The sequence below is a fragment of the Vidua chalybeata genome, chromosome 4 (genome assembly GCF_026979565.1).
Source record: "Vidua chalybeata isolate OUT-0048 chromosome 4, bVidCha1 merged haplotype, whole genome shotgun sequence".
In the NCBI taxonomy this organism is placed as follows: domain Eukaryota; kingdom Metazoa; phylum Chordata; class Aves; order Passeriformes; family Viduidae; genus Vidua; species Vidua chalybeata.
The window spans coordinates 55902887-55917536 of NC_071533.1; the positions used below are offsets into that span (position 1 = coordinate 55902887).

The 14650-nt window shown below is 36.6% G+C and overlaps 1 protein-coding gene across 5 annotated transcripts in view; it reads left to right on the plus strand.

Annotated features, from left to right (window-relative positions):
• Positions 1-14650, plus strand: part of KCNIP4 (potassium voltage-gated channel interacting protein 4) — a 385279-nt gene that overhangs the window by 100903 nt on the left and 269726 nt on the right. Inside the window, exon 1 of one of the 5 annotated variants that reach the window (XM_053941137.1) lies at positions 3679-3985. The exons of the other annotated variants lie outside the window; for them this stretch is intronic. Within the exon in view, the coding sequence (XP_053797112.1) occupies positions 3898-3985 (88 nt within the window). The 5' untranslated portion in view covers positions 3679-3897. Of the gene's footprint in view, positions 1-3678; positions 3986-14650 lie in introns of those variants that run through there. 5 annotated transcript variants of the gene reach the window in all.

The window sequence follows — 14650 nt, forward strand, 5'->3', positions numbered from 1 at the left end:
TATGTGTTTCTTTTCATCAAATATTTGTGATGGCTAATTTTTTCTCTCCCTAAACTCTTATATGTGCTTTTGGCATTTTAGTCTTTGCCATTGTTATGCTCTTAATATGACAAGAGCAACATTTAATTTCTATTTGAATGTTTTAAGAGATGTTTTTCTATCTTTTTTTGTTAAATAAAATCTATATTTAGTAACTTTTTCTCTCTCAAAACATAACTATAATGCTAGCTAATTAATCATTTTATACCACTCTGTTGCAGTGGTCAGTTCTGAGGCATGCGATGCTTTTGGGGTTTATATTTTTTTCTTTTTTCAAAGAGTCATCCACATTGTCCGAGCAACCTAAGCAATCTAAAAATCACTGGTTTCTTTAATTATTTTAGAATGTGTTTTCATGTTGCTATTAATGTATTTCTCTTTTGATTTTGTTTAGTTGATTTTTTTTTTTGTTTGGTTTGGTTTTTTTTTTTTTTTTTTTTTTGTTGTTGTTTTTTTTTGTAATAGTGAAATACTATTCCTACACAGGAACAAGTAAAGCAATACTGATACATACCTGCCAATAATGACCATCTCTGGACTACAATATTGGTGTAGTTTTTTCTTTTGTCGTGTTAGACTAAAGGTCTATCAGTGTCTACCCTCCTCTAAGGATGGTTAGGTTGCACTTCAGTTGACAACAGGTGGGCCTGGGGCATAGACCTGTGATGCTGAGACCCTAACTGAAGTTATAAAAATACATGTAGAATTTTATCTTTGGACTGAATAGAATTTAATTTCATACATTTTTGGTTTTGCACTCCTTTCTTGACATGGTGACAAAGATTTTAAGATTTGTCTTGTAGCTTTGTGTAGAAATTCTCACAGGAAGAAAATATTTTATTATTATCAATTAATTAGTCCTGACTGCACTATAATATGCTTTGTACATTCAGGGAAATGTTCCCATTTTACTTTTAAACTTGACTGCAGCTGTTGACAGTCTTTTACAAAAACTGCATATGTTTCCTCCCTAGTAATTTCATTCTTGCTAAGCACTTCAAACAAAGCAATTTTGTACTTTATGTTATTCTAGGAGCCCATGACCTGGGCTTGGTAAAGCAATTTGAAAATCCAGTTTACAAAGAGCTTTTACTTTTTCCATCCATTTGCTTTTCCTAATGTTTGAAAAGAACTTCTGTTATGTATGCATGTGTTTTATTCCTCCTCTATTTTACTTAAATAGTGGTTTTTCTAAGTACCTGGTTCCAAAGTCAGAATTTCTAGGAACTGATGCAGACCCTTCTGACATTAAGAGGTTTTAGTTCAGCTCTATGGATTATAAATTATTAGGGATGGACCTAGCTTGTAGGTATAAAAAGTATTTTTTTACCTCAGTGCAAAGACACCGGCTCTGTCTGAGAACTTTAGTATGTCAATTGATAAAAGATAAAAAAGGTATATTACAAATACATAGAAGCTGATATTGTCTAATTGTCCTTCATATTATTTTACTATATTTTTCAAATGTACCATGGTGGTTTTATTACAGTTTTCTGTTCAAACTTTCCTGCCCTCTTTTCTCTGATCTGCTCTCTTGATTTGGGGGAAAAAAACCCCTTTAATCTTAGTCAATCTTTCCTGCTGACCAGAGAAATATTGGGAGATAAACTTAGATCCAATGCTATCAAAATACTGCACTGATTGTTAAAAAAATATCTTGGTGAAAGTAGTCAAAAATCTTTCATGAAATCTACCTTAGGTAACAATTACTGTTATTGTATATTGAAATGCAAAGGCTTAGGAAACAGTGTCAAACAGTGTCAGAACTGGTACAGCTTTATTTGAGGGGTTTTTTGGGTGGAGGAAGAACAACACATGGTCTTGGTAATTCATGCTTATGGCTTTAGAAAACCAGTATTTCAGTTCTTTATGCTTCAGTTATTTTCAGTTCCTTGTTTTGAAGTAACACTGCTAGTGAAAATTCTATAAAGTAATTGGCAATGTCAAAGGATTAAAAAAGGTCAAGGACTCCAGCTCAGAACCATTTGCATTGGCCTCTTCAGTCCTCTTCTAAAGAAAAGACAGAAATTTATGCTGTTGGTATCTCTTCACCTCTACCAGCTATTTAAGGAGTTTTCCTTTCAGAGACCAGAGGAGTTCAGAAATTTGTAAGGCACACTGACATCTCCAGTACCTCAGAATTTGATGGGTTTTGTTGGAGGGGTATTGGTTTGGGTGATTTTGTTTGTTGGTTGGTTTGTTTGTTTTTTCATTTTTGTGGAAGGTTTTTTGGGTTTGGGATGTCTTTTTTTGGATGGTTTTCTTTGGTAAAACTGTATTGTGTCTTTTCAGAAAAAGCTGTGCCAAGAAATTAGTTCCTGCTTTAGATGAGTGGCTGTAGGAAGTAGTGCAAACATGAAATACTGGAATTTGCCCACATCCTTCTCAGACTAATCCCTGTGTTGGAGTAACCTGGGGGCTTCTGTGAGCTATTTCATTTTGGTTCTTTCCATTATCTGTGTAGCTTCACTGGAAGCATAAGACAGCATGCTTGTGTTTCAGATAGCAGACACAGAAACTGTGTCATCTAACTGCAACTTTGATAACGCTTTGATGTATTGTGTCTATAATGTATTTATCTCTGCTCGCTGCATAATATAGACAATAACTTGAAGATGTGCATTTGTGTTTATTGTAATTTTTTAAAAGGCATTCACCAAAATGTTTTATGGTCAGTGCTGTCATAAAATTAGATCAGTTGATGATTTTCTTCTGTTAAGCTTTTCCTTAATGGGCTGTCTTTTCTTTTTTTTTTCTTTTTTTAACTGTATTAGGCATTACGTATTGCATCACCCTCTAATGCAATAGAGCTGTTTTCTATGAGGGAAGTACTCCAAGGGAAATGAAAACATATTCTTTGGGTTCTGTGGTCATGGATGTAGACTACAGCAGACAATTTTTATTAATAAGAAATACTTCTCAGCAACTTGGAAAACAATGAATTTCTAATGGAATAGTAAGGACTACAGGTAGCTTCCTGACGAGATTTTCTTGGAGACATTCTGACCACAGAATGCTAACTGTGCCAAAGTCTGTTTCCCAGCTGCCGCAGGTCAGGGGGCTGGAAAGCAGGGGCAGCTCCCCGCACAGAGGTACCAGCAGGGTTTCTGCTTCCTTCTTCCTGCCGTACAGGTGTGCAGTGCCCTGCCGTTTCCATGACCTTCAAGCAGGCTACGGGACCCGAGGCCGACATGCAGAGTGCAGGTGAGCGGAGCCCCGCCCGCTCACACCTCGGTTACACTCCCCAGGTCAGGCAGGGGCAGGACCGTCCCTTCGGCCAGGGCGTGCGCGGCCGGCCGGGCGGGGCTCTGCCCTCGGCTGGGTTCGCCTCCGCCCAGCACCACGGACGGAGCAGCGCCGTGCCCCGGCCGGCCGCCACCTGCCCGCCCGCTGCTCGCGGGAGGAGCGCAGAGTGGAGCGGCTCCCGGGGGCGGTGCTGCGCTGCGCTGCGCTGCGCTGTGCTGTGCTGCCTGCGTGGGGCGGGCACCGGCACCGCCCCGCCCGCCGGGCTGCGCGCCCGCGGAGCCGCCCGCGGCCAGCGCCTGCCGCGGGTCCGGCCGCGGCGGGGGCGCCGGTGGCCGCGCCAGTGCCGTGCCGAGCCCGAGCCGTGCCGTGCCGTGCCCTGCCCAGCCGTGCCGCACCGCGCTGTGCCGTGGCAGCGCCCGCGCCACGCAGCGCCGGCCGCCGCGGGCTCCCCTGCGCAGCCACCCGAGGTAGATCGGCGGAGTTTGCTCGGCCGTGAGGAGGCGGCGAGGCCGAGTGAGGCTCTGAACTGCCCCAGAAGTTTGCTGGCAGAAACTGTTCCCTTTATTGGCAAAGTCGTCAGGCTCTCCTCAGAGGAATACCCCATTGCCTAAGATGAGTGGCTGTAGGAAGCGGTGTAAGCGGGAAATAATGAAATTTGCCCAGTACCTTCTCAGGCTAATCACAGGTTCTCTTCACACAGGTAATGACTGTTTTTCTCTGTAGTCGAGCTGTTCAGCATGATAACGAGAGAATTGCCTAAGGATAATACAGGGTTGTCATTGTTTTATATTATCATTCCTTTCATCTTATAAATAATAATAAAAGAAGATCTGTGAATTACTTTGTGGCAGAGCATAATGAAAACAGAGCATAGTCTGCTATTACAGTGTTTAGACAGTCTGACATTCTCTAAGCCTTTACACACACGAACCCAAATTGGGATGTGAGTGTACATGGTTCCACCTGTCCACCTGTATATGTTAACGGTACTGCAGAGAAGACACATTGGCCATAAAGGATGAATCTGATGTTTTTTTATTTTCACTGTTTCTTGGACTGATATTCTTTGACAAGCACACTACATTCTCTTTCTCGGAGGCTTGGTTTTGCTTATCTAAAGATGTAAATCAGCTGCAATCTGTCAATGGAATGTTATAGTATCTTGTACGAAATTGTAAATAACACTTGTGCTTTGCCCTTAAGGAATTTGAAACATAGTGTTTGTCAGCTTTCCTTAAGTAATTTTTTTTTTCTGTAACCTTGGACAAAGTGTGCAGTATCAGGAAAGGTTTCTAAGCTAGACTGAGCAGATGCTGTAGTTTTCTTATCAATTTGGAAAATATACTTTTCTCACAATTCAGCATTTTTCTGTGGCTGTTCTCAAGAGCTGACAAATATGATAACTTACATGATGTCATTCCGTATTTATAAAATATAATTGTGCTTCTTTCTAGACTAAAGTTACTTTTTTTTTCCCTTGCAGAGTTGCAGGTCCAGCATCAGCAGATAATATCCAATTATGCTAACATGATTGTTGAGAATTAAAAGCCATTTATTTAAAGTCATCTGAAAGTTTCAGCTGGTTATTTTCATTTGTTTGGTGGTGGTGGTGTGTTGGTTATTTGTGTTTTTTGTTATGGCACTGATGAAAAGATTGGAGATCAAAGTTGACTCTTTAGCAATAATTGGAAGAATTGATGCATGCAATTAATGAGATTTGGGATTACAGTGCTATAAAAGTCACAGCACAAACACTGACAATGCGTACTTTATAGGATGCTTGTAACTTTTGGAAATCTGACACAGCTTTTTAATAACTTCGTGTGTCTGGTAACAGAATTTCCCTGCTTTTATTTTCTCTATTATTCCTAGTCTATCATAGTTTCTCTTTTGTAAACTGCATCAATTCAAATTTTTCTGAAAACACTGGCTTCTTGCTCTTGTGGGTTGCTATGGAAATTAAATAATATATGTTGCAAGAAGAAAGATGTGTTAGAAATTCATAGCAATACTCTTTTCACAAAGTCATCCAAGCTTTTCCTTTCCTATCTAGCAAATGATGCACACACTACTCTATTTTTCAGATTGACATTTGTGCTGCAACCTTTCTGAGCTCACAATTCAAAACCATTTTCAAGACTTGCTGTGGATACTGATTCATATCCTATCACTAAAAGAAGTTATTTTTTTTTTAAATTAAGCAGCGCTTATTCAAAGATAAAAAGCCAAGTGGGGTGGCCTCAGATGTGTTTCCTTAAAAGCAAGCAAGCAAGCAAGCAAAAAATCCCCACTCTTAGGAAGAGCTGAGATACTTCTGAGGAGATTTTCAGTTTGTTTTTACTACAGGTAATGGTATCTTACTACTCTTATTAAGTTAATAGACTTCATCATGTTCAAATGATGTGGCAAATGAGATAAGGATAATGCGATAATACCTGAAATGTGAAGGGAGGTAGAGCTCTGCTGTTAAGCTTTTGCATAGCCCAGTCCTACTCAGTAACCTCAACTGTTGCAAACCAGTTACTGTTCAGCCTGAAAAATCTAATGCATAATTTATTCTGTTGATAATTAATGAAGATGAATGAGAAAGCCTAGTTGAAAGTGTTAGAAAGTTATACTTTGTATATTAAAGATACTGCTGTTTCTATCTTGAGCATTAAAAAATTTAGGATAGGTATCAGAAACAAAGAAGTGTGCTTATTTAACTTCTTAGAAGCAGGCAATCTCCTCACCCAAGTAGCCAATTAATTTCAAAGTGTAAATGTTTACTAAGAAGAAGAATGGTGAATGTAATTTAATTTCTATGTTGATATGATTTGGCTTCTAGTTTCTCTTTCAAGTGTTCCTTAACATTTACATTATACTTAATAGTTTGGAACTACACATTCTTGAAAGTACTTGCACTGAGTCTCATCCATCCCTTCTTTCTGTATGGGTAGATATGTTGCATGTATATTTAATCTACACATTTACATAAACTGTGCTGCAGCTGGTGTGATTACATTGATCAGAAAACAAAACAAAGTAATATAGGAGGGAGACTGGGTTTTCTGGCTATGGGCCTGGCTAAGGAGTCACTGTTGATTGCTGCTTCTATAGCTTGTGTTTCATAACCATTTATAGCACTACAGACCTGCTCTGCAGTAAATCTAAATGTTTAAAATAAAAATGGTCTCATTTAGCTGTCTGTAATAATACATAAGCATGGACTTGGGCTTCTTAGTCCACTCAGCTGGAACCAATATTAATGAAACTACCCCCTTGCTTGAAGGTAAATGCTGTATAAACCTTTACAATGGGTTTTAAGTGGCACTCTCTGCATGAATACATCCAGCTCTCTCTCAGTTTTTTTTTGTTTTGTTTGTTTGTTTGTTTGTTTTGGTTTTTTTTTGGGTTTTTTTTTGTTTGTTTTTTTGTTTTTTTTTACAGCAAGTCACTATGATTGATAGCAAAATATAGTGAAAAGAAGTAGTCTTTTAAACAAAGTTTTTAATTTCCCATGATTTCTGTTATATAGTAAGTTGGTGTGTTTCCACAAGTGGAACATATTCCCTCTTTGATGATGGCAAACCAAATATCATACCAATCCCTACTTTGTTGCCTCCCGCCTCTTGACTTGCAAGCACCTGGTCTTTGAAACACTGTCACAAAATCTTGGCACTGCTCTTGAGAATGTTTTAGTTTTTGGATGCAACGTGGATTTGTATGTTACAAATAACAAAATAAATCATTTTGAGATGAAGAAGTAGGTCACAGATTATCTTAAAATGGAGGAAAAGTGATTTCAGAGCAATGGCTATGAAATTTTTCTTAACTGTTGCAACTGATGAAAGATTAAAGAGATGACAGAACCAAAACCACAATTGAATTCAGTGGTAGATTTTCACAATTGCATCCCTTTCAGGCATGTTTTTATTAAATGTCTGATATGACCTATTCATATAGGAGGCCAGGTTTTACAGGACAGATTCAAATTCCCAGTTAGCATATGTGTATACAGGGAATGAAGTGGGGAGCAACCCTGGCTGTGAAACTGTACTCCAACAAACTGAAGCTACCTCACTCTTCTAGGCTTTGTAGAGTAGGTCATGGATTGATGTGGGTTTTTTTGACTTCTTTAGATTTTCTGGGGTTTTTGTTTGTTTCTTTGTTTTTGAATCTCAAGGTTGATGAAATTGGTGTAAAGTAGCATTTATCAAAGGCTTCATATTTTTCTTAGGTAAAAAAAAGCAAACTAATTAGTGAATGCAGGTTGTACTTTCTGATGGCATGTTCTTTGATAAAACAGAGTACCAAAGGTAGTTTCTAGTCCTTCATTTTGCCTTTTTTTTTTTTTTTGCACAGAAATGTTTTCTGGCCTACTGCCAAGAGGAATATATCATCTGAGCATAGCTCTGAAGCTGTGGGAGGCCTCACAACTGTACTCCTCTAACTGTTCTATTTCATGTGCCTATCACTGCCAAAAGTCTGAGACTGTTTAGGACAGTAGTTTATTCTGAATTCCCTCATGGTCTACTCCTTGGTAAATCCAAGAGGAATCACCTTTTTTTGAATGCAGGTTACCAGATTCCCTTAACTTCTATGGTGCATAATATGAGAAATAGAAAAAAAATTGAAAGACAAAAATAATGCAAAATATCAAAAATAATCTTAAAAAATATGAGACAAAGAGAGCAGATAAAAAAAACTGTTCCTCTTTTTATGCAAACAGGATATAACAAAATTATTTTAAAAGCACCTTTTATCTTGAAGATGTTATGGAAAACCTAAAATGTCAACATGCATGGGAAAACAGGTTTAATGTGTTTCCAAATGCCTTTTTTATTGCTGAAATATTTATTTTTTCCATTTTTTCTGTAATACCAAATCAGTATTGTTCATGAACCTAATTAGTCTTTTTTCATTTATTTTTAATAGGAAAGAATTCCAGATTCAAGGTCAGCATTTCTTGGCTGTTGCCTATGAGGTAGTTTGAACCTCTGGGGTTTCAGAAACTTTTCCTATACAGAGGTGCAGTGGTCTCTCTATAGATAATTTCACAAGTTCCAGTGTGAAAGAGTGAAATATTTGCCATGTCCTGTTTAGGGAATGAAGTCTCATTAATTTAAAAGAAACCATTTCACATTTCATTTGAAATTCTGCATTGTACTTTATGCTTGCTCAATTTCCTGACTAGGACTGGCAACTTTTGTGGGTGCTGTCTTGATATTCATCTTCCTCTGAGGGAAATCCCTTCAGTGGAAGGGTGTGGTGGATACTGAATGTCAGCACAGTGGGATTTTGAGTAAGTTTCATGTACTACCTGACAGAGGTGTTTGAGCATAAAATACCAGGCTTTGAAAGAAAAATACCTGAAAAAAACACCAACCAACCAACCAACCAACCAAAAACTCCTGCATTTTTTTGGTTTTGTTTGGGGTTTTTTTTTTGTGTGTTTTTGTGGTTTTTTTGTTGTTGTTCTTATTAGCTCTTGTTAAATATATTAGGTGAATTTTGCCCAAGTCCTACTGTAATGTTTCTAGGATTTTACATTTATTGCATTGTTGAGTACCTGGCTTTTGAAAACACTTTTTTATTACACTATCCCTATATATATATTATCACTCCAGTAGGCATTTTGTTTAGAATGTAGTACAGACAGTGCTCTGAGACAAAAGACCAAGATGTATTGCGCTTAGTAGCAGGCAGTGTGAAATATATTCTGGGGAAAGCTGAGAATGCCTTAATGTACTTAAGATGTGTTCTGCTTCAAATTGTAAAAAAAATTAAATATTTGTTTTTTGCCTCAAAAAATAAATCCTACCTGTATGCCTCTCACATGCTGCAGATTTACTGTGAACTTTCAGCAATTTTGTAGAAAATTGCTCAGATTTCAAATAGTTTAATTTGTTACAAAATGTGTTATAATAAATTACATTTAAGCACTCAGAAATTATAAATTTTTCCCTCATCAGAAATGGGTCTACATAGACTGCCTTTGCTCTTCCTGATTTGCAATTCAGTGTTGTGCAAAATGTTTCAGCTTCAAGTTCTATAATCCCTCATATTTGAGTTAGACTGAACTTCACAGATGCATGAAGCAGTAGTGGATATCTTGAAGTGGGGCATCTAAAGGCAATACCCTAATCTTTAAACATATTCTCCTGAATATTTTTAAATATTTGACTCAAATGTCCCATGTTTTTCATGCATTAACATCATATAACCTATTTAAAGAAGATTTTTTTTTTCCAGATAGTTCCAAAAGAGCCCTCACTGAAGTCTTAAGGCTTCTTATGGTGTGTTAATTAGAAAAGGACAATGTTAGCATGCTGCATACCATTTCTGTTGAAAAAAATTGAGGTTTTACTCTCTCATTCCAAGCCTGAATCTTAATTAAAATGAAAGATACAGTTCATCTTCTCTTGCAAATGACACATTGGAAAGCATCTTGTAGTCATCATTAATGATCTTCCCTTTGGAAGTCCTACTTTCTGTACTGTTCTTGTGAGAGTCCAAACTACTGATGTCATTTATAAATATAGTATTAAAAATTCAGCTGTACGTAAGGCACAGCACATGATAATATGCTTAAAAATACTCTTTAAGGAACTTTTTTAAAAGTTACCAAATCCTACAGCCAAAGTGTTGTGAAATGGCAGCATTAGGACTGTTTCAGCCTTGTACAATATAATACAGTTCTTCATTGTGTGTGTACTTTTCATTTAACATTACACAGAGTAGCTTGGAGTATAGAAGCAGCAAGGAGAACGATATATTTAGATTAGGAATTTGGGTGCAAACTGAAATGAACACAATCTTGGAATGAACAGACTGGTTTTTTTGGTTATTATGTTTTTGTTCCTTTTATAAGGACTTTCTACTGCAGACAGACATTGTACAATGATTCTCAAAGACACTAAAATGACAGCTAAAAATCAATGTAGGGTAAAATAAACTGGTACATGCTGGACAAAATGAGCTTTATGTCTGAAAGGATAGGTGGTGAGCTTTCTACTGGCCAGGAATAAAACTGGGGCTGATAAATCTGTGAAACTCCTTACTAAAGGATGTTGTGAAAAGTTCTGCATGAGTCCAGAGGGACCAGCTGAGTAAAGAGTTGGAAAACAAACCTGTTGGGAGACACGCTCTAGATTAAACATGTAAGAATTTCCCTGAGATTAAAGTAGTCCATAGCTATGAAAGTGTTAGGGGAAAATGTTTTAAGTGCTTTTCCTGTTTCTTGTTTTCACTGGACATATGCTAATAGCTGTTGGTGAGGACACGCTATTGAGCTAGATCGGATCCTTAGTCTAAACCAATATGGTAGTTCCTATGTTTTTATGTTGCTAACCTGCATTCAAAAAAGGTGATTCCTGGATTTGCCAAGGAGCAGACCTTGAAAGAGTTCTGAATAATCTATTTCCTGAGCAGTCTTGGACTTTTGGCAGTGATCGGCACGTGAAATAAGACAGTCAGAGGAGTGCAGTTGGAGGCCTCCCACACCTGTGCTCAGATGATAGATTCCTCTTGGCAGTAGGCCAGAAAACATTTCTGTGCAAAAAAAAAAGGCAAAATGAAGGACTAGAAATTACCTTTGGTATTCTATTTTATCAAAGAACATGCCATCAGAAAGTACAACCTGCATTTACTAATTGGTTTGGGAGTTTTTTGCCTAAGAAAAATATGAAGCCTTTGATAAATGCTACTTTACACCAATTTCATCAGTCTTGATATTTAAAAACAAACAAACAAAAACCCAGTCACAAAAGTCAAAATAAACTTCTCTGGGGTTAGGATGTTTTCACTGTTTCAATGGTGTAGTACCATGGTTAGGCAGCTCAGTAATCCTGCCTCTTTTTGTTCTCAACTAAGTGATCTCACCTGAGTACCTTCCTGCAGTGGCCAGAAGTTTTAAGCAGATAGTTTAAATGGAGTTATAAATGGAATATTAAGTCACCTGAAATAGTTTTTTTCAGACAGTGTTTTTACAGATTACTAATAAGAATCACTTCATGGGTTTTTATAATATCTTGGGTTTGCTAGTCTTCACATATGGAGCAGCCTTAGGATAGTAGTACTAGGATACTAGTAGCCCATGAACTAGTCCATAGGAAAGTGTATGTATATATATATATTTTTTTCTTATAGTATTAATTATCCTGAAAAGGGATTAGAAACTCTAATGATGTGAGAAAAAAAGAGTATGTAACATCTAAAGCTAGGGAAGATGGATGTATCCTATCAGTAGCAGTGTCAAGAGCTGATCATTTGAATGGAGGTTTTAAAACCCCAGAATTTTTGGACCTGCTTCATAGTTTTATTTGTGGCAGTTAAGGGAAAGATACAAGCTGGGAATAAAAATGAGAAACCATGACAATCTCATTCCCCAAATAGGACAATGTATGTATGTACATTTAGTGATTTGCAGTAATAGTGTGTATTTTAACTTTTAGTTTTATGGATGTCCCTGTCTTCCAAACTGGGATAACCACATGTTGATTGATACTTTACAGTCGAGAAGGGCCATCTTAAATCTGAGCCTGTATTAACAGAAAATAATTTTCTTCATTTGTTTAATATTTGAATTCTCTAAGAACATTAGAGATAGGTGATGGCCAATTCAATACCATGTTTGGATATGAAGTTAATGGCCAATTTGGAAAATAGCAGTGATATGTTGGCTTGGGAATAAATGGGCACTGAACTACCTGCTAACAGCATTCAGTCTTTAGCTGGTTATTCTGTGTGACTGGCTCTGATACAGCCAAATAGAAACAATAGAACTGATAAAACTTACTGCTGCTTTGTGGCTGGTGAACGCCAATCTTATGTCCCATTACACTGGCAGTCACCTGTTTATGGGCAACACAGTGACCTTTGTTGTCACATTACCACTGTTCTCTTTCCTGGTGTGGTGTGATGGTCTTTACTTGCTTTACTGTGTTTTCAGATCCAATTAATTTGTAACATTTATATTTTCTGTGTATAACCCAGTTCATTTGAATTCCACTTCTAGATTTTTATATGTCTCTGAATTGGTCTGGATATTGACTCATGTGAACTCTTCACTTGTCTCCTGTCTCTTCATGATGACAGCCTGTCATGGAAGACAATGCAATTCACTCCAATACTTTCATTTCCAAAATTGAAACATTGTCTTTTGAAGTAATTTAAAATAAAACAAACAAATGAAAAACTGTCCTGACCTTTTCACTGCCAAAAGCTGTCAAAAACTTCCTTTTTAAAACTACAGCAGGTATTCTAGGGGGTCCTGCTACTGAGGGTTTCTGCTAATACTGAACATTTTGAACATGCAACATATATTTATTATTATTAGATTCCTGCAGTATTGAACTGTAACTTGCTAATTCTACATTTAAAGTTCTATTCCAAATAATTTAGATGGCATAAATTTTATAATAAGTTTTATAAATTAAGTTTGTCATTACTGTTTCTTCAGTATACCTCAAGTAAGCTTATACAATACATAGTGTGTGTGTGTGTCAAATAGGCTCTTTAGATTTTAAAACTGGTAACAATTTGATTTACCCTCTTGAGCTTTTTATGGAGTCCACATTTAGGCAGTGTGATTAATTTTAAATATAAAATAAAAGTTTTTTGGATGAAGAGGAAAAAAGTCTGTTTTCATCAACAGCCATACTCCATTAGTTTAAGAAATTTAATAAATATGAAAAGAAGTACTAGATTTTATGTCTGTTAGTCTGGTTTTTGTCAGCAGATTTGTGATTTTTTAAATACCCTTTATGAGGCATGTGCATAAAGTCAAACAACATTTAGAATTTGTGCAGTGCAGACCTTTCTGTGACAGCTATTGTAAACTTTATTTAACTTCAGGGAAAAAAGTGACAGCTGATCATTTATATTTGATTTATAGTAACGCTTGTAAAGGTCAGCAGAAAATAGATTCCTTACTCAACTCTAAAAATAGGAATTAGGCTCTTATGTCATTTACTTCTCAAAAGTTTGTCCATAGGTTCTTTATTCTAATTGCTACATCTCATTACATTAGTTGAAGAATTTCTTTAAAAATCCCAGGTCAGGTTTTCCCCGCAGAGGATTTCCTTGGGACAAGGATATGATGTAATTTAGGGGTTCTGGTTTCTTCAGCACTTAAAAATGGGTCATTGCTGGTCGAAAGGGGTGCTGACACACACAGATGCAGCCAACCTGGGGCCAAAAAAATTGGGTTCATTTCTAATCAGTTAGAGTACACATAGTATGGGTACATACACCTAGGACAATCAACTGTTGTTGATTATTTAGATTATCTTGAATTATGTAAACATGATTTTTATCTTTATAAAAATGAATATTTAAAATTTATAAGTACATCCAGTTTTAAATAAATCCCTCTTCTATACAATGTTAATTTTCACTTTCAAGTTTTAAATGCGCTCATATCAGTATCTCTCTTGTTAGTACAATCAGTACTCCTACCATCTAATTCACTATCAGTGATGTTTATGGAGTCCACAACAGTAAAATCTGCAGAGCTTCTTTAGAAAATGCATCTGAAATTGCTTCATTACTGTCAATATGAGGCTAATGATTATATGTATTTAGTCATTTTCCCCAAATTATCATATGTTTGTTCCCAGATTAACAAATATTAAACAACAATGATAAGCTGCTTTTAAATTGCTGTAGTGCAGTCTAACACAAGTTTTGTAAGCTTCTTCCATTACCACTTCAGAAAAGGAGTTAAAACATAAGAGAAATCTAAGGAATTGTCTTCATGTGCAGATTTAATTGAAATTAAGTAAAACTGCTACATTGCAGAAGAATCAGAACTGAAGAGACCTCATTTTAATTTAGCATAATTCATTTCTCAAGGAAATGGAACCAAATTCTATTTTAATTCTGAATGAGTGGGTCTCAACAGTGACTGAATTAATCTTAACTGTTCCACCTTACTGATAATTAATAATTAACTTCCCTGAGTAGCCTATGTGTACAGCTCCTCAGGATTCCTGAAAAGGCGTAAGGGCTTTTTAGTGAGGACAAGAACATTTTTAATTTATTCAATCAGCTAATAACTTTTAAAAATGTAACCAAATGGAGAAAATTACATGCATCTTAATGTCAAGAGAACAGAAAATATAAAATAAGACTGTAAGGAAAATTAAGACTGAAGGTAAGGAGAGAGGATGGAGGAGAAAGAAGAGCACAAGTTACACTAGTAAATAAAAATGCACATTTATGCACAGCCCCTGATACCTCCATGTTATTGTGTATCAGATTCATCCTTGGTGTAAAGCTGCAGGCAAATCTGTACCAGTGAAGAGTTTAGTCTGAGAGAAATATTTAGTGGACAGCATGGTGTCATGTCTTCATTCTAAGCACTCTGAACCTCTAGCATTGA